The sequence below is a fragment of the Hydra vulgaris genome, chromosome 04, assembly GCF_038396675.1.
Source record: "Hydra vulgaris chromosome 04, alternate assembly HydraT2T_AEP".
Classification (NCBI taxonomy): domain Eukaryota; kingdom Metazoa; phylum Cnidaria; class Hydrozoa; order Anthoathecata; family Hydridae; genus Hydra; species Hydra vulgaris.
In genome coordinates, this window is record NC_088923.1 from 19,710,001 (window position 1) to 19,731,386 (window position 21,386).

The window sequence follows — 21,386 nt, forward strand, 5'->3', positions numbered from 1 at the left end:
AAACAAGACATAAGTCGACACAGAGAATGTTAATGATTCGGAAAATCATTTAGTTTCATTGAAAGTTATCTGACTTCTTTCTATTAATCTTTTACAATAAGTTCTCAAAAAGCTAAACTGTGCTTATTTCCTACTATTGAAAAATCCAAAACGGCATAAATACGCATCTCAAATTAGTATTGTAATGATTGCAACACTCCATTTTCATCTCTTGACAAAAATTAACAACCAGTCAAATCTCATTAGATAAGTATTAATCATTGCAGCAATACAATTCCCTTGGACATTATTTCCACACAAAGGAGTTATTTTGCGGAAAATTTTTGGTGAATATTTTACTTATAAATAAGTTGCTAATGTTTTGATAGCCACATTTTTTGCATTAAAATACCAATAGAAGCAAAAAACACCCTTATTCATTTTCATGTAGTCTTTTCATGTGCAAATCTTTTTTATTACATGTAATACTAACCATTTTTTTTATTCAAAATGTAATAATACTTAAAAAAATTGCTGTATTTTGTAATCGAGGTAGAAAAACTATTTTATTTTATTTGGTTGCTGATGTTTTGGAGGACAGTGTACACTCTAGAAAAAAAAGCATAAAGTTGTACCTAAGGATAGGATATCTGATATATCTTAGTAAAATTTATTTCAAACTTCCAAAATAAAAATTTGATGTACAAATAATCATTTGTCATACCTTAAACGTATAGTTTTCTATCGTAGTAGGTAGAAAATTGTACCTAACTAAGAATGTATGACATATCCTACCCTTTTTTAGAGTCGAACTTGTATTTTGAAATATCCTTTAATTTTCTTAACGATGTGAAAGTTGTTTTTTTTAAGCATAAAATAATACTGTTTGGATTATTGTTAATGGATGTTACTCTTTATGGGTTAGGTTTTTTTAAAAAATATTTTTGCGGCGTTTATTTTGCAATACTTCAGGTAAATTAGTTGGTAGTTTCAAAAATTTTGTAACGTTGACGACAGTAAACGCATTGTAACCGTTCTATTTGGATCACTTGTTCAATTGAGAACATTATGAGCATTTTAATTTTTGATCCAAATTTTTCTACAAATAAAACACTCATGCAGGTTATCAATGATTTTGATAAAATAAGCATACTGAAAAAATATTGCCGTTCGATAACAGATAGGTTAGCAAAAACTAAGAATTTTTAAAATGCTTATCATCTTGACGTCCTCGTTGTCTTCTTTCCCTAATTGTCAAGGAAAGTTAAGCAAAATTAAAAAAAATAAAATTAACTAACTAATTTCTATTACGTAGGTACTATGAAGCCTGGCACAAGTAGTGTAGGTATATACTACCTTGGTTATGCAGTTTTTGGCTTTTCATTCATTGTTACTATAATTGCATGTAAAATAGGAATTTCAGCTGTCAGAAATCTACCTGTAAGTTTTTACGTTTCAATTTTTTAATTTACATTTCAATTATTTAAGGATACTTGTATTTGAATTTTTATTGGTCATTTCAAACAAAAGGAAGTAATATTAGTGGTCAGTTCAAACAAAAGGAAGTAATAACTAGAGCATTTAAAAAAATGCATTAAGTAAAGATAATTAGTAATTTTGAAGAGCCATAGAAAATGTTCCACCGATAATGTTCCGTTTGTATGTGTCTTTTATTCGACCATATCTGTAATTATATTGAAATTTATAAAATTAATAATATAATCAGTGCCGGATTTAGGAAAAATGGGGCCCGAGGCACTAAAACATTTAGGGCACCATTTTTGAATTAAAAAAGTAATTTTTGTAGGATTATTGAGTAATGAAAAATTTTATAATGCAATCATTAATATTTAACAATGCACATAAGTCTTTTCTTCATAAATATAAAAACTTATGAAATAAATCTGGTATTTATGATTTTTTTAAACATACATTTTTTTTAAATATATTTTAGATAAGGTTCATTACGTTTATATTTAGGATATTTGCAAAAACAACTTATAAATGATATCACAATTTACAAAATTGGTATTGTTATACAATATGCCCTTAAATATTTTTTTTCCTATATCTTTTATCGATAAAATCGTTTATTATGTTATCAAAATCGATCTAGCGAAGAATATCTGATTCAAAAGACATCAAGCTTAGAATGCCTAATTTATCCTGAAACATGGTACTTTTTTGCTCATTTTTATTTCGTTATATTTTTGAAAATGAGCGTTCGACATAACAATTTCCAATGTTTAGCAAACCTATTATTGACTTAAAATCAACGCTTGATTTGAAATATATATTTCAAACTTTTTTATATATAAGTTGACTAAATCTCGATCGAACGTTTAGAATATAGACTTGCATTAATCAATATTGTAAACCTCTAATCGACCTTAATCAAACGTGAACATTTAAAGATTTAAAATCTACCTTTTAAATCTCTTTATATATACGTTTATTAAACGTCGATCAAACGTTAACAATTTTGACTAATATAAGTCGTTATTCTAAACGTTTGATCGACGTTTAATAAACGTTTCTTATATTGTAATATAGTAATACAGCAATTTATCAGAAGACTCACTTAACAGCTTAAGTCACGCGGTTTCAATAGGCATAATTAAAACAAAATAAAAAACTTATTTTTTATCGGCTAAATAATTAAACTGGACTAAAATGCTTTTTCAAGATTCACTTCCTTACAACAACTGATAGCAAAACGACTGATAAATAAATACTAAAACGAGTGTCAAATGCCATTTTATTTCATAGAAGTGAAAAAACTCTTTTCGCGACAACCTTCCTTCCTAAATGCCAACAATTCAATGGATTCCGATGTTTTAGAAATTATTGACGGCCACATTGACATAGTTAAAAAATATGAGTTACTATTCTCTCGGTATGAAAGTCCGGCTGCAAAAACTTTTTTCGTAAGTTTTGTAAATAGTTTAATTTCATTTTGTAAACGCTAGTATGATTGTGTAACAATAGGTATTCATCTTTGCAATAATAAAGAGGTTTAACTAACTAAATAAATAAACTAAATAACTAAATATTTATTTTTTTATTTAGAAGCATTTTAATTTAATTTATTTATATTTGCTGACAAAAATTGGTGGAACAGAGATGGTAAAAACCACTCCGTATGTTATGTTGCGACGTTACTAATTTTTTAATGTCAAAATTAGTTATAAAGGTTTAGTTTGAAGTACTATATGGGACAGAACATAAATTTCCTGCTAATTAGTCAATTTTAAGAAAAAATTTAATGAAACTTTGTGCATTAATTTAGTTTGAGTTATTGGCAAAAGTAAGTTATTTCGATAAAATGAATAAATAAATTCAAACAAAAACCAAATAAACAATAATTTTGATTAATAACATTATTTGTGTCATTTTTTCGTTTTAAATTTCAAACTAAAGTCATGCATCATTCGTTCTATATAAATGGTAGCTAAACTGCATTTTGATAAAAGCGAAGAATTGTCCTCGTAAGAAACGACAGCTAATTTGATTTAAGATATATAAATAAATAGCAAAAACAATTCTTTTGATATTTTTACGCAAAATAACAACTACTTTATTCAATTTAAGAAGCCATTTTATGTAGGTTAAATATTTGGCTTGAAATATTTAACTGAAAACAACAGGTTTAATGCACTATATTTTTGCATCCCGTAAGTAACACAGGATAAAATCAAGTATAATTCCTGAACTTATAATAATTGATCAAAATTTCAATATACAGGAAAGCAAATAAATAATTTTGGGATGATTTATAAATACATAAGCATCTAATGTGTTAAAATAAAAAATATATATTTAAAAATGTGAGATTACGAAAATTAAAATGTCTCGTAACCGTGGAATTCCCCTATTACTTGAATTTTAAACTTTTTTGTAACTTTTAGTATAATAAAACTATTTCAAACTTTAATGAAAGCAATAATTTTCTTACACTGTAAATGTTTGTGTGTATGTATATATATATATATATATATATATATATATATATATATATATATATATATATATATATATATATATATATATATATATATATATATATATATATATATATATATATATATATATATATATATATATATATATATATGTATATATAAATTAGTAAAAAAAACTTATCTAACTTTTTCTTCTATTTGAAGTTTCACCATTGCTGGATCATCAGGAAGAGTTACTAAATGTCAAAAAAAATTCTATTTATATAAAAAATATATTTTACAGGAAGTTATAAATTATTATAAAAAAATTTTAATTACTATATTTTTTTTGGTTTACGGGAAGTTACAGAAAGTAATTATTAAATAAATTTCTTTGGAATGGGGATAGTTTAATTTGGTCATTTATTTTTTATTTTTTAAGAGGTATTTATTTTCGTGTCTACATTTAGAAATTAATTCAGATTTTTTATTTAATAAACTTTCCTGATTGAAATGAGTAATTATTTCAAATTTTTCTTGCAAACGTAGCATACATTTTTTGGAAATGTTATTATAGGCAGGGGCAGATTTTAGAAAAGACCATTGTAAATTAAAATTTTGAATTTTTTCTTTTAAATCCCAAATATATTTTGACAGCATAGTCTCTTTTGAATATTTTTGTGTTTAAACGATTGTTTGTGGTTGGCATACCGTTTTTTCCATTCCCCTCGGTTAAGCCAAAATATTGTTTATCAGGGTTATTTTGTGAAGAAAGAATGCATTGTAAATTACATTTTTCGAAAGGCATTTTCCATTTTGAGAGCAATCTGTTTTTTGTTTACAATTACAATAATCAGTGTTTTTTTCTTTTATATGTTCATTTTTATTAATTAACGCGTAGTTGTGGCTTTTTATAATTCTTTCTAAATTTTTTGTACAACTGTAACTTACTTTAATGGTATTTCTATTAAAAATCTTATGTAATTTATTAGAGGGAGTAAAATGTTTGTCCGCTAACTTTAGAAAAATTTTACCTATATTTGTTGAAACATATTTGCTGTAAGGGGGGTTGAACCAACTTATGTTTCTATTTCTATTTCTCTTTTTTGCAATTTTATTTTCAAATTTTAACTCGAAATTTTGAAAGCCACTTTTTTTAAGGGCATCTTCATAATCGCGTTTAGAGGAGTTAAAAATATTTTCATTATAAGAGTTTTGGTTTAGCCTATTGTTAATTGAAATTGGAATTTGTTTTAGAACTTGAGGGGGATGGTTCGAATTCACATTAATATACAATAGTTCGTCATTAGGCTTTTTGTTGGGCTTATAGGAAATTTCTGAGAGGTTAAATGTGACATCAAGAAAATTCACTAATTTTAAATTTATGTTTATTTCAATTTGGAAGCCAATGTTTTTAAAAACTTTAATAATATCTTTTCTAATTTTATCGAGTTGTGGCCCTGATTTTTTATGTATTATTATTAAACCGTCGTCGCGATAAAGACCTAATTGAATAATTTGGATTATTTTAGCTAGGGTATTTAATATATATAAACCTACAAATTCGCAAATTTCTGCTCCGTCGTAACTTCCCATTGTTACATCAAAGCATTCGTGCGTGGTTTTTTTCTTCCACGTTTCCTTATTAACATAGAGTAAATTTTTTCTGCAGTGCTTAAATATACGGATAGTGTCCTCAGTAATTTCTACGTGGGATTTTCCAAATTCTATAGTTTTATCTAAAATTTCTGCCGTAATTGAGGGTAAAAATCGATAATATCAAATTGTATAAATGTGCATTCATTTTTATTGTTAATTTTAGAAAACCAATCTATAACATCAGTGGTATTTTTCCACTAATGTAAACCTAATTTTTTCCGAATAGAGTTGTTAATTTTGTCTAGTTTTATTTTACTAACGTGCCCTAGTTTACTTTTTGAAGGTACTAGTAGCCTACAAGGGAGTTTATTTTGAAAATTTGGTTTGTGATCTTTTAGTGAAACAAACGCTTGCGCTGTTGCAACTGATTCAATTCGCGCATCTAAAATAATTTTTTTGGCAATGTTTTGAGCTTCTAAACTAATGACGTTTTCCAAGTTTTTTGGTGCTTTTGTATAATTATTAGAAATATTATCGCACAGTATTTTTTGATGAGTTTCTGGGGTAATTTGGTAAATGTTGCTTGCTTTGTCAGCAAAAACTAAAATATTAGGGTTCAATTATATGCTATTAATGTCTAGTTTTAATTGTTTTTGGAATTCATTATTTATGTTTTGAAATTTATAGTTTTAATTAAGTGTAATAAATCATTTTCAAAATTTTCCAGGTCAGAAATAAATGGTTTTTTGTTTTGAATCCATAATTTTCATTCTGTTTTTTTTCAATTACAGGGTTTTTATTTTTTTCAGGTTCTAAGAAAAAATAAGCTTTCCAACGAATTCTTTTAATAAAGTGTTCTACTTTGTCTATTAAAGAAATAGTACAACTTTTTTTGTCTGGGATCGGGATATTTTTGAGAGAGTTTGTTAGAGAGAGAAAATTGTTAGTTTCCGTGTTTAGGTTAGGTATTATACAATTAAAGAGTGCTCAACAAGTATAAACTAGGAGCTTAATATGTAAATTATGTTAGTGTATTTTACAAATAGAGTGTTCAATGTTCTTAAAGAACAGAGCAATAATAAATTAGTAAAAAACGCTTATCTAACTTTTTCTCCTATTTGATGTTTCACCATTGCTGGGTCATCAGGAAGAGTTGCTAAATCTCAAAAAAAATTCAATTTATAGAAAAAATGTATTTTGCAGTAAGTTATAAATTATTATAAAAAAATTTTTATTACTATATTTTTTTGGTTAACGGGAAGTTTCTTTTAAAATTTAAGTTTCAGTTTAAATTTCTTTGGAATAAGGATAGTTTAATTAGGTCATTTGTTTTTATAATTTTTTAAGAGGTATTTATTTTCGTGTCTACATTTAGAAATTAATTCAGATTTTTTATTTAATAAACTTTCCTGATTGAAATGTGTAATTATTTCAAATTTTTCTTGCAAACATAGCATACATTTTTTGGAAATGTTATTATAGGCAGGGGCAGATTTTAGAATAGACCACTGTAAATTAAAATTTTTATTTTTTTCTTTTAAATCCCAAATATATTTTGACAGCATAGTCTCTTTTGAATATTTTTTGTGTTTAAACGATTGTTTGTGGTTGGCATCTTAGTACATCTTTAGGCTGTGCAGTACTCCTTAACAAATGGGCTCAGTCAGCTGTTTCAAAAAAAAAGTTTAGACTTACATAAAGCAAAAAATTGCATTAAAAAACTGTTAATTGCCTCAAAACATAAAAGATTACACAAAAAATACTATTACGCTGAATCATAAAAATATTGTTAAAACAATTTCTGCAATCAGTAATGACTATGACGTCATTCTCGGACTTTGTATCCAAAACTTACCTGCCCCTGAAATTACATCGGAAGTTGAACTATGGCAGTGCAAATTTATAAGGATGAAAGATGAGGGAGGCATCACTTCACTACCCAGTGATCTTTCTGTTGTTTTTGATTTGTGCGACCAGGTGCAATATCCAATCACATAGAAGTTGTTTCAAATCATCAAGTCGTGTCCTGTAAGTGTCGCCAGTGTTGAACGTAGCTTCTCAACCTTGCGAAGTATTAAAAATTGGCTGTGAACACGAATAACAGAAAACAGACTAATCGGATTGGCCTTACTTAATGTGCACAGAGAAATTCCAGTAAATGTCGACTACATGATTTTTCTTTTTGCAAAATCGGGAAATCGTAAATTGAAATTTGTAATATATGTTGTTAAAATAATCAACAAATCAAGCATGCTTTTTTTTATAAAAAGCTACAAATACTAAATGCAAAAAAATGTTTTTTAAATCATGTAAGGAGGTTGATCATCCTCATCGCCCCTCATCCCCATATGGGTTCGCTCTTGATGTATACATATGTATGTGAGCGTATGTTTGCGTGCATGTGTATTTCTATGAAAATTTGTGTGTATGTATGCATATGTGTGTAACTATGCATATATATCTGTATATTTATTTTTGTTTATGCATGCAACAATATTAAACTTTTTACTTTTTTAAAGCTTATTTATTTTTCTTTATTTTATCTTTAATTTTTATTATATTTTAGTAGTTTTTATTTTTTTGATAGTATCGTTTTTTTTAATTTTAAATACATATCGTAACCACAAGTATTATGATTTTTAGTTTGATTTTTTTTATTCCTTTTTTTTTGTCATTGTTAGTTGTTACGTTTTATTAATTAGTTATTTGTAACCAACTCTGAATATTTGGCTAATATGTTGACAAAAACAAGTGACTTATTGTTTACATTATTATTATTACTATAAATACTAGTTTAACTACTATCATCAATATTTTTATATTTATTACTAATTATATAAATAAAGATAGGTATTTTTGGTGTTTACTTAAGATTAGTAAAATAACTATTTGTAAATATCCATGAAAATATTTTTCAGAATATATATGATTGATTGATATTAAAGAAAAAAACATTTCCACAATTCAAATCTAAATTGAGACGTTATTTAGTACATATGGAATTTAATATAGTAGATTTAAAATATAAGATTTAATATAGTAGATTTTGTCTGTCACTTTTAGAAGTTATTAAACTAAAATTGCACCATAAATACAAAAACCTAGATCATTTAAAAATATAATAAAATCAGTTTTAAGAATTTCAATATCTTCATCAGTCTTTCATTGAAAATATTTACTCCTGAAGTTACCTACAAAGTTACTATTCTTTTATGAGCGTTCAATTTAAGTATCTTATATTTATGTGTAAATTATCTTACATTTACTTCAATCTATTTGATGATATTGCAAAAGAAATTTTATTTATTTTAATTTCGAATTACGTTTTGTTAGAACCCAAAACGGAGAATTTTATCATTTTTATTTCTATACTTTAATTATATGTTTATTTTTTATTTTATTATTTTTTAATTTTTTTGTTTTTTAAAATGGTCTTTTTTTTAAATCGTTGTTGTTTATATGATATGAATATTTAGAAGCGTAAGTATTGGGGCTCGCTATTTGTAACTATTTGTATATATATATATATATATATATATATATATATATATATATATATATATATATATATATATATATATATATATATATATATATATATATATATATATATATATATATATGTGTATATATATATGTATATATATATATATATATATAAATATGTATATATATATATATATATATATATATATATATATATATATATATATATATGCATATATATATATATAAATATGTATATATATATAAATTAGTAAATTTTCTTACGAATAAAAATACAATGTTTTATTTGTATTATTTAGCCTGGCTCATCAATTAAAGCATCTGTTGAATTACCAGAAACAAGTTCGTACAGAAGATTCAAAAACGTTGTGTAGAAAAAAATATGGTCGTTAAGATTCTTTAAATGATTAAGTCAATATATTAAAAAATCAATACAAATGCACATTAAAAGTTTTTTTTATTTCCAGCCCTGGAATATATATTTTTTATGTTTCTACAAATAAAGATGTTTTTTTGAGGTCATGTACTCACTGGAAATTAAATATTAAAAATAATGAAAATACTCCTCACTAAATATAAAAGGTATTGATAATAGACGTTAACTACACCTGGCCTCATAACGGACTCCAGATTGATAAAAATGAAACTCTGACATATCTCCTCCAAAATAGTAGAAAACTATTTTACAGAGTTTATTGTATTTCTCACCCCCTCCCCTTCCCCCTCCCCTCCTTATCCTCCTGTTAAATGTTTTTGTGGTCAATGTCTTGCAAAACTCTAAGGTCTCTGACCCATTCTGTTGCTCATTCCAATCAAATATAATAATTTACTGCATCTTGTTTATTCCTTCCTTGATGCTTGGCCAGGCTTTTTGCAGTCTTCAATGTATTACTTTTCTGGGCTCTTTTGTTTCCTCATGAGTAATTGTTTCCATAAAAAGGTCGATGTGATATTCCAACGTGTCACCTGCAGAGAAACCTAATAATTAGGATGGTGAGAATATTTGTAAGAATGGTAATGGCGCCAACAAATACTGGAGTGTTGGAAGCAGTGGTGACTTAACCACAGATATGTCAAAGAGTTTGTAACTCTCCTGTATGAAATCTTCCTACGTCTTCGTAAGTCTAAAAATGCTGAAATCCCAGTTTAGATTTCTTAGTTGGATAAGAAATTTTTTTTTCAGTTGCTTACAAAGTTTTTTTGCTTAGTTGCTTACAAAGTTAAAAATTGCATTATTTTTTACCTGACAGTAGCTCCAATAATAATAATTTTTCTAAAATCAGCCTTGTTCCACACATCCATTACAAGAGCATCTTGGGATCTTTAAATAGTTCATACGATGAGATCTTTGCCTGAAAACCTGAGAAAAAAAGGTATAGCTGGCTCAGAAGATTTAAACGTTAAGAACCTAGGAAGGATAAAAACCTCCCTTCTACATCTACTACAAAAACTGTGGTAGATGTAAAAGGGAGTCCAGATCTCATGGGGAGGGGGTTGACTTCACCTGTCATCACTCAGGACATTACTCAAGACAACCTCCGGAAAAACCTTTCGACCGCAATACTTGAGACACCACCTCAGTGTATACACAGGGAAGCAAAGGCGCTGAGCGACAGCAAAGCCATAAAGGGTGGAAGACATTGAGAAATTGTATATTAATCTTTTTGTTTTTTTTTCTGGTCAAAAATGTTCTTGTTTCACAAGTTACATCAATAGAATTTAAATAAAAATTAAGAACGACAGGAGCAAGGAGAAAGCAGTAGTCTTGTCATCAAGTTTAAGCTTAAGTAGGCCTAAGTTATTTTTACAAATTTCTCATTGTATAAATTTACAAGTATTCATTGTATAAAACAAGTTAGTACGTATTTACAGTATCTGTATATTTAAAATATAAAGAATAAAAAAACAGATTTTTTAGATTATTTTAACAGAGGTTTTCAACTGTTTGAAAAAGTTAAACGTTATTGTCACAGTTAAGAAATATAGGAGCGTGTTTTATCTCCTGGTATGTTACGACGTAGGTAATTTCGAGTGATTCTTTTACTTTGCGTCCATCATTCTCTTTTTTTATTGCAAGAGTTTGGAGGTGTTATCAACCAATCAAACATACCAATGCTTTATCTACCATGTTCTATTGCCTCAGATGCATCCAATTTACCTCTTAAACAGTTTTTTTGATGGTTTAATCCATCTCGTTAAAATTTTCATTTTTGTTTTGCCACCGTATATACCTTCTGATGAGCATGTGAGTTCGTATTAATAGGAATTGCTAATGGAAACTAATTTTGAATTTTTATTGCATAAAATACTTCTTAGGTAGTTTCTTTTCTGAATATAGTTTTTGGCAGTTGTTTCAAGCTTTAATCTATAATGTCCATTTTCTGCAAACCTATTTACTAAAAACTGTATTTCATCATTAAGATACTCAGTCAAACAAATTTTAATGGTACAAAATAAAAAACTTTTAAAAACACTCATAATTATTTTTGGATTAACGTTTGATATGTGTTTTGTTTGTATATTAGTGATAGCCAACTTTTGGTAGATTTTGAATTCATAGTATGAGTTATTAGTGTTGGTTACAGTTATTAGTGTTGGTTGCAGTTATTAATAATGGTTACAGTTATTAATGTTGGTTACAGTTATTAATATTGGTTACAGTCATTAATGTTGCTTACAGTTATTAGTGTTGGTTACAGTTATTAAAACAATTTGTTGAGGTTACAATTTCCATATTTTCATCAAGAACTATGTTTTATAGACGAGGTCTTTTATATGAAATTGAGTAAACGGATATCTTTTTTGTATTGGAACGGGTATATAAAAGATTCGTGTCATCAGGAAAGAGATCAAAGTTAAGCATGTTTGAGGATAGCTAGATATCAATTACATTAATCAGAAACAGCAAGGGTCTAATGAATAGAACCTGGAGGTACTCCACAGCTTATTGTTTCAAACTTTGAACATGCTGAATACTTCTTGTTTTCTATTTTTAAGATAACTTTGTTGCCATTTTAAGTTGCAATTTATTGCTCCATATGTTTCTAGTTTGTGTTGGAGGATTTCATGGTCAACAGTGTCAAAAACATTTGACAAGTCAATGAACAAGTCAAGAGTATAATTTTTTTTGCAAACCCGTCCAGAATTTGATTGCATAAATCAGTTATTGCATGATGAGTTAAATGCCTTTTTCGGAAACGAAACTGTTTGCTGAATTAGATAATGTGTTTTTAAGATAATTATATAGTCTGTTATACATAATACGCTCAAGCAACTTTGAAAAACAAGAAAGAATGGATATAGGTTTGTAGCTAGATGGTATAGAATCATCACTGCTTTTCTATACAGAGACTTTTATTTTTATTTTTAATTGACAGAGAAAAATGCCTGCTGTTATTGAAGATAAAATTTAATAACATTAAAAGCAGCATTTAGAACATTAACATTAATATCGTCAAACCGGCACTTATTTATTTTAGGTGCATTAAAAGATGCATGAACTTTATTTACAGACTGTTCTGACTTATTCATTAAATAGTGAGTTTTTTTAAAAATAGGATTGGAATGTATTATTTCCAGAAGATATATCTGCTGGTAATTTTTTTCTTATGTTTATAAACAAATTGTTGAAGTTTTCAGCAATTTCTTTCTTATCAATAATTTCTTGGTTCTAGTTTAGCTTTAATCTATTTGGAATAGTAGTGTTTTTTTTTATTGTTTCATTCCTGTAACTTCTTTAATTATTCCCTATGTCTTTTAACTATTTCCTTTTGAATGTTCTAAGGGCTTAGAGTAATAACTTTTTTTATTTGCTTTTTTAATCTTTTAAAACAATTTTTATACTTTTTGCATTTAGTTTCGGTGTTATAATTTTTATTTTTGTAAATTTTTCATACAATCTTGGATCTAAGACCATTTGTTATCCACGGGTTATTAAAGTTTTTGAAATATGTTGTTATTTTAATTTTTGGAAAGGACCTTTCGTATTTCTTAGAAAACAACCGTAAAAATAAGTTGTGTTCTTTATAAGCATCAATGCACTCAGTTAAAAGATTCTCATCGATTTTTTGGTAATAATTCCCAAAATTTTATAATAATTTGGTTGTTTATTTGACTTGCATATGTTGTACAGGATTTTATAGATTTAGGAATTAAAGAGTGATTTATAAGAAAATTTGAAAAATGATCGCTGATATCAGTGTTTAATATTCCACTTTGATTTGGCAAGTCATGCCAATATTTCGAAGCTTAAAAGAATCTATAGCAAACAAAAACATGCAAGTAGAATTATTTTTGGTGTCAACAGAATTGTTAATGGTGAACCTTTTTCAATAAAACTTAATGCCCTCAATGTTTATAAGCTTAACATATACCAAGTTATGCTTCTAATGGTTAAGTCAAGACATTGTTTATCTCCTTATATATTTCACTCTAACTTCACCGAAATTACTCATAAATACTCCACAAAGATTTCAACTAATTTTGTTGTTCCAAGATCTTATTTAAAACTCAGTACATTTCAAATTTAATGCCGTGGACCATTTATATGGAAAAGTTTTTTGAAAAATATGATTCAAAATAAAACTCTTCTAAACTTCTCCCCAGAACATTTCAAAAGAGAATCTAAAGGAATTCTACTAGAAAATAACTTCGATCTTTAAAAAAATTTTTTAAATTAGTACCTAAAATAATTAAACTGACAAAAGTCATTATTACTCACTTATTTTTATTTTCATTTGTTTCTTATTTTCTTCTTATAAAAATGGAAAATAAATAGGTAAAAGAAAAAATATATATCTTATTATACGATGTGCTACTTGTAATATATTGTATATAATTTTCAACCTGTAAATTTTTAACTTTTAATTTTTAATTTGTTTGATAAACTGGAGGCGACAATGTAAACGGGGCTCGGCCATAAGATAATATGCGTCTTCTTCTTGTTCCGGCCATTTATTATATATGTGCGATCTTTCTTATTGTAAATTTTATTAAACGGCAATGTAAAATAAAAATAAAAAATATTATTGATAATGTTATAAATAATTTAAGAAGTATTGGGTGTTGCGCACGTTGGTTTGTTAATTCCAGGCATTAGACTGTTCTAAAGTAGAGTGTTTACAAATAGTTTAGCAAATGAATCTTATTTAAACATTTAATAAGGAAACTTATTTAAACATTTAATATGATACCACGGTTAGCACAGATCCTGATAATGTCAACCTAGTTGACCCAAGAACGTCCTTTATATGGGGTGATAGCGTACACATCAAGATACCTGGTGATGCAAATTTTCAAATCTATAAGTTTAGTCCACGAAAAAAAATTTAATGCCAATGGTAAAATTAAGTGAAGCTTTGACTTATTATAGGGTGACAATAAAAACACCTGGAGAATTAGAACTAGTACATATAATTCGATAAAAATGGTGCAAATGTAGCATATGGTTGCTCCAAACTCTGTATAATATTTCAGCTAGATTAGTTTGTTGGTTGAGGATTTAATCCCGTTTTAGTTTATATTTTGTTAGGTTTTTGCTATTTAGACCTCAAAACGCTACAGATTACTGTGATATTCGATTTTTGTGTTTTCAGTAATTGAAGAGGTATTGCGTGTTACGCGCATTTGTTAATTGCAAGTATAAGGCTTTTCTGAAATAGAGTACTAGCAAACCGCTTATCGTAGAAAACATTGTTTGTTTTTTAAATGTCTTTGTTAAAATTACCAGTTAAGTAAATGTGCTTTTTAATGACTTATGGCAAAATATCTTTTAAGTGTTTTTCAAATGCTTTAAAATTACCAGTAGGTGGTCTGTAAAGAGAAGTTCTAAAATTAAATCAATTCAATTGTTAATGGCTCACACTCAGCGTCATTTACACTGAGGTTTAGTGATATTCTAAAAGTTGAAGAACTAAGAAAAAATATATACGCCCCTACCATATACCAAATATACCATACACCAGTGCCATATACCAAATATAGATATACCAATGCCATATACCAAATATACATATACCAAATATACCATATACTAATGCCATTTTTCCTGGGTTGGTGTATTGAGTTGAAACCTGGTAGATAAAATTTTTTTTTTTTTCAATTTTATTTAGGTGCCCAAAAATGTTCTTACGGTCTTGTCACAGAGCACTACGGATGAGTATTTAATAAAAATTTCACGTTTCAATCCTTATCTCAATCCTTAATTTGGCTCGAGGTAGAGTTTAAACCACGGATCCTTTGTTTTTGAGACAAGCGCGCTACGACTGCCCCACGGCTGCTATATTATATACATACATACATACATACATACATACATACATATATATATATATATATATATATATATATATATATATATATATATATATATATATATATATATATATATATATATATATACACAGTATTGGAAAAAACATTTGCAACCAACATCGAACAATGCTAAAAAGTGGACAAAACAAGTGCAACTTTTTTGGTTGGTCTCATTTTCTTAAGTCTGGTCCGTGTCATTGTCACGGAAGTTTTTTAATAATTTAAGGAAGTATCCAGAAATTTCCAGAATATTCCAGAAGCATGCAGAAGCTTCCAGAAGTTTCCAGAAGAAGCATCTGGAAAGCATCCAGTAGCATCCAGAAATATCCAGAAACATTCAGAAGCATCCATACGCATCCAGACGCATCTAGAAGCATCGAAAAGAAGCATCTAGAATCTTCCAGAACAGGTTCACACTGGTTCATTTTACTATATTAGAGACATGTAAATCGACATGTAATTCAGTCAGTATATGGAAGTCAATCAGTCAGTATTATCAAGACAGTTTATCAAAGTGAGTTTTATCAAAGTGTTTTATCGAAGAACATCAATACAAGAAGTGAAATACAACAAGTGTTTCATTACATCAATACAGTTCACATCCAACCAAGATGTTGTGTTCCACAGAGCATTATTGTATCATCACAAGATAAATGTAACACGATAAGCCTTGAGAAGCGTGATTATTTATTTTTATTATTTTTATGACTTCAAGTGCAAAAATGGCTCCCGACAGTCTTGGATTGGAACTAAGAAAGAAAATTATTGGCGATTACGTAAGTCGAATGTCACAAAAAAGTATTTGTGATAAATATCGCGTGAAAAAATGGACCGTATCAAGACTATGTTCCAAATATCGTTCTACGGGGAAGTTGGCAACAGATAACAAAGGTGGAAGACCGCGTTCCACCACTTCTCGAGAGGATTCTATGATCGTCAGACCCGTCAAGAAGGATCCCTGGATATCATCAGTCAAGATACAAAAGCAATTAGAGCTGCCTGTATCGGACCGAACAATCAGACGACGCGCTGTTGAAGCCGGATTGTTTTCTCGACGCCCTGCAAAGAAACCGCTGATTTTACTAAAAAACCAGATGAAAAGACTCCTGTTTGCTACATCTCATATAATTTATTAATTTTCGTGTACAAATAATGAACTTTGTGATGAATAAAACTTAAAGAACGTTGTGTCTAAACAGTTACATAGTTATTTCTCTAAATTGAAAAAATACAGCACTTTTATATAAAGAAACTAAATTAGCATTATTTGGTTCCACTCGTTTTGTCCGATACTGTATATATATATATATATATATATATATATATATATATATATATATATATATATATATATATATATATATATATATATAAATATATATATATATATATATATATATATATATATATATATATATATATATATATATATATATTTATATATATATATTTATATATATATATATATATATATATATATATATATATATATATATATATATATACATTGCTATAAAGTTTTTTAAACTTTTATTTCAGGGATTCAAAATTTTTACTCATACTCCTGACGTTCAAACATAATAGTGAATTATTGGATAATAAAGAGTGATGAATTGGATAATGAAGTGAAGTAACTTGATGCATCACTTAAATTAAAATAAACAGTATTTATTAAAAAGTTTTTAAAATAGAAATAGACTGATTAAAATCACGTCAGGGTCAAATTTATTTGTTAAAAGTATCGTAGATATATCAAAAACATTTAAAGTATTATTTCCGCCATTTTAAAAATATGTTTACATATGTATACCTTTAAAAATTCATTAAAAAATTCATTAAAATTATATTTTATTCTTTAGTTTTGATTTAATTTATAATAATAATAAGTTAAAGTAAAGAGTTTTTTGAAGTAATAATTTTATCATACCTATCATAAAAGTTTTAACCATTGGATCACCTTTTCTTCATTTTTGCCATTAACTTTTTTTTTATATCTTCAGTTTCACGGCAAAAATTCTTGTTCACATACACGTTAGTTACTTTGAGCTTGTACGATTCTATCAGAAATTTTATCTTGTCTTGATATCCTGAGCATATAAGTAACAATTATTCTGGAGCGTCCATCTCTTTTTAATCTTGTTCAATGAGCTTGCTCTTTATCCATCCCAGTTAATCCTAATTTATTTGCAAAAAGGCGATCGAATTTTTTTTTATGTTCCAATACAGCTTTCTTTTTCATTTTCCAAAAACCAATCAATTATTAGATTTTTCCTTCTAGATCTATCTTTAGCTATTATGTGTTTTTTGTTGATATTTTTACTAAATGATGTTTTTTTTCTTGGCCGTTTGTTTTCTTGTTTGTTGATACTGGCAATAATTTTTTATTAAACAGCTCCTCGCAGAAATTTAAGCTCAACTTAATATCTTCTACATCAATTAAATAAACTAAAAACTTTATTTTAAAATTATCATTAACTTTTTGTTTAACTTTGTCTGGCTTTTCATTGATTATCTTTGTGCTTGCACTTAAAATGTTCATAACAATTTGCTCTTGCTGTTTCAATATATTTGCTCATTTATATTTATATTATATATATCATTTATAAATATTATATATATCTCATTTTTATATATTCTGAAAACATTGCTGCAGTTTCTTTTTAAATTCTAAAAACGTTTCTTTTAGCATTTTTCAGTTTCAACGATTGTAAATGGCACATTTATCAAACTTTCTTGTTGTTAATGTTTTTTAATTAAGAGTTTGCTGCTGGACTGCCCAGTGGGCACGGTCGGTTATTAAAACGTTTTTTAGACGTTTTTATAAGGTTTAAACCTAATAAAAACGTCCAAAGAACGTTTTAAAAACGTACTGTGCCTACTGGGTGCGTCCTTTATCCATAAGTAAAACTTAAATTGGATTTAAAAAGTAACGCCAGGTAAACGTACTTGCTCAAGCTGCGCGACAGCGTCCATAATGAGAAATACTACAACGTCTATTGAGCCAGTAGCAGCTGTTCAGAAATCATTTATATGGATTGATCCAGTACTTTATCCTGATATTAAAAGGGTTAAACATCCAGGTTCTGCATGATCATCGATGCCCTGCATTTATCTGTCGGTTAAAGCTCGCTGAGGTGTGAGATAAGATCTCTTACTGACTAGTAATCTCCATAATCTAATAATCATTGTATTTTTTGACCTTGCATTCTTACTGTCAATTTTTAAATGACTACACAACCTATATATTCAACAAGTCGAGTTGTTAAACCTGTGTCTCTGGTTAAAATGACATCATATAGTAATCGGACTTATCCAGGGACGACGACCATTTTTGATGATAAAGTTAGAAAAGAAACCAGATGGTATCCGATGGTGATGCGATAATTGATTGGTTAAATTCAACTACTATAATTTGCTCTTGTTCAAATTATAACAGTCAACCTCCTGACCTCCTCTTGGTCCATGTCTATTAAAAATATCACAATTTGGTTTGAGTAAAGTTCCGTAACTAAATAAAAAACTAGAAGCCATTTTATTGTGTTTAGAGGTCAGACCACTATCTAATATATTGTTATATACAAAATTGCAGGAGCTATTGAACCGGGTGAAATCGACCCTTTTACTTCCTAATGAAACTAATGTATTTGATGAAACAAAAAAGTCCATGGGAACCAGGAGAAAAAATATCATTTCTAATAAATGAATTAGAAAAATTATCATATAAGGACGGGTATAAAGAAATGTTTAAAAAGATGATATAAGAACACAATTTAAAATAACGAAAACACATGACATTTTTTTTTAAAAGACTTGAAATTATATGGAAAGAAAAAAATTTTAAAATTGATAGAAAAAGTATTAACGTTTCACTATTTTGACGATGATCTTGTTTTTGATAGCGAATCGCAAAGCTCAATTAAACCTTACACTTTATGGAACAAAACTCAAAGCTTTGAATGACAATAATATAAAACAGTATATGTTATATGCTAAGAGATTTGAGGATAGTAGAGTTTTTAAAAAACCCAAAATTATCTGACGCAGATCCTTATACAATAAAGAAGCTTGTAGATTATTTTGCCAATAAAAAATTTTGTGAAGAAAAAAGGCAATAAGTTATTAATGCTTCAGTTAATATAATAACTAAGGTAAGCTATGTTTTACCAAAAGCAAAATTTAACACCATAAAAAAAAAAATGCAAAGTACAAGCGATCTTCTTGCTGAAGAACAATGCATTAAACGTGCACCGAGGTTATTGTAAAAAGGCTGACAAAAGAAAAGTAGTTAGAGTTGGAGAACTAGGTGATGAAAAAAGCTTGAAACATTAATCATGATTAGGCTCTTAAAGAAATTTTTAAAATTAATGTTAGAACTTCTGATATTGAAATTAAATCGAAAAGTCAGATAACAGAGATACGAGAGTTAATTTGAACACTATTCTATGATTAGAACACTATTCTATGATTAGAACACTATTCTATGATTAGAACACTATTCTATGATATAAAAGTTTACTTTACGGCGAAGGGCTGAACTTGTTTTTCACGAACAAGGAATAAAACTATTCGCTGCAATTACAGCTATGGGCGTTATGAATATAAAGATAACAGTGACATTACATACAAAGATAACAGTCACATTACATACAAAGATAACAGTCACATTACATACAAAGATAACAATCACATTACATACAAAGATAACAGTCACAATACATACAAAGATAACAGTCACATTACATACAAAGATAACAGTCACATTACATACAAAGATAACAGTCACATTACATATAAAGATAACAGTCACGTTAAATACAAAGATAATGTCACATTAAATACAAAGATAACAGTCACATTAAATATTATTTGATATCAGAATGATATCAAAACTTTTTCAAGTTATGATATCAAATAACGATATCATTATGATAACATAGTGATATCATAACTTTAGTAGATTAACTTAGCTTATAAAGGAATTTTGTATATTAGTTATAAAGCACCGTAAACATTAAGGTTTTCTCACCCAATACAAAAGTGAGATCAATTAAATATCCGAATGATATCAGAACTTTCTCAAGCTATGATATCAAATAATGATATCATTATGATATCATAACAATATTAAAATTTTACGAAGTTAACTTATTTTATTATCTAATTTTACATAATAGCTATATGGAACCGTAGGCGTTAAGGTTTTCTCCGGCTATGTTCAAGTAGCATGTTTGAATTTTTAAAATCATTTAATGATATCATTATGATATCAAAAACTTATCATGCTGTGATTTCAAGTATAAATTGCTTCCGTGCATATTACTTTGCAAAAACTATAGTTCTAGCAGTACTTCAGAAAAAGTCAAAACTCATGATAAAAACAAGAATGATGATAAAGATGATGTAAAACTGATAAATATGGGGAAGTTAATAAAACAAACTTAAAAAAAAACGTTTTATTGCACGTTTCTTTACATATCTTGGAAACGAATTGTTATGGCTTGCAAAAAAAGCATTAAAAAATCATGCTAGTTTTTTCGGAAATGTTTTTTATTGGCTAATTAAAAAAAGGTTTAAAATTGCTACTTGGTTAGATGATAAAGTATGGGTAGTAGTTAAAGCTGTTAGAGGAATTTTATTGATATTGATTAATAGATATATTAGTAAAAAACGTTATGTTAGAAATAAGCGACGCTTCAATAATAAAAATTGACCGGCTATAAACCAGGAACAAAGCTATATTTAATACCATGTGACGCTTTCGGTCCTTTTGATTTTAAAAATGATTTAGTTCAAGATAATAAAATAAATGTTGGAAAACCGAAAAAATAGATGCTAAATATTGTGCTATTAAATAAGATCAAGAAGTTGAATTAGAATGGCTACGACAATATCGCATTCCAGATACGTTCAAGATTGGTTAACAAACTACCAGCCGGCAGTGACTACCATTACGTCGGAGGTGGTCTTCATTACTTTACCTATTATGAGTGGGAGGAAGGATTTATTTATTAAAATCTTGAAGATCCACCAAACTGAATTCTCCAAGCT

General features: G+C 27.6%; 2 protein-coding genes across 2 annotated transcripts in view; both read left to right on the forward strand.

The window, feature by feature from the left end:
• The window catches only part of LOC136079633 (uncharacterized), a 28,589-nt gene extending 19,113 nt beyond the window's left edge, over nucleotides 1–9,476 (forward strand). The window contains exons 4-5 of the mRNA XM_065795706.1: nucleotides 1,295–1,419; nucleotides 9,326–9,476. Coding sequence (XP_065651778.1) covers nucleotides 1,295–1,419; nucleotides 9,326–9,400 — 200 coding nt within the window. The 3' untranslated portion in view covers nucleotides 9,401–9,476. The remainder of the gene's footprint in view (nucleotides 1–1,294; nucleotides 1,420–9,325) is intronic.
• LOC100211947 (uncharacterized) overlaps nucleotides 1–21,386 on the forward strand; it is a 124,509-nt gene that overhangs the window by 19,050 nt on the left and 84,073 nt on the right. The window lies entirely within an intron of this gene.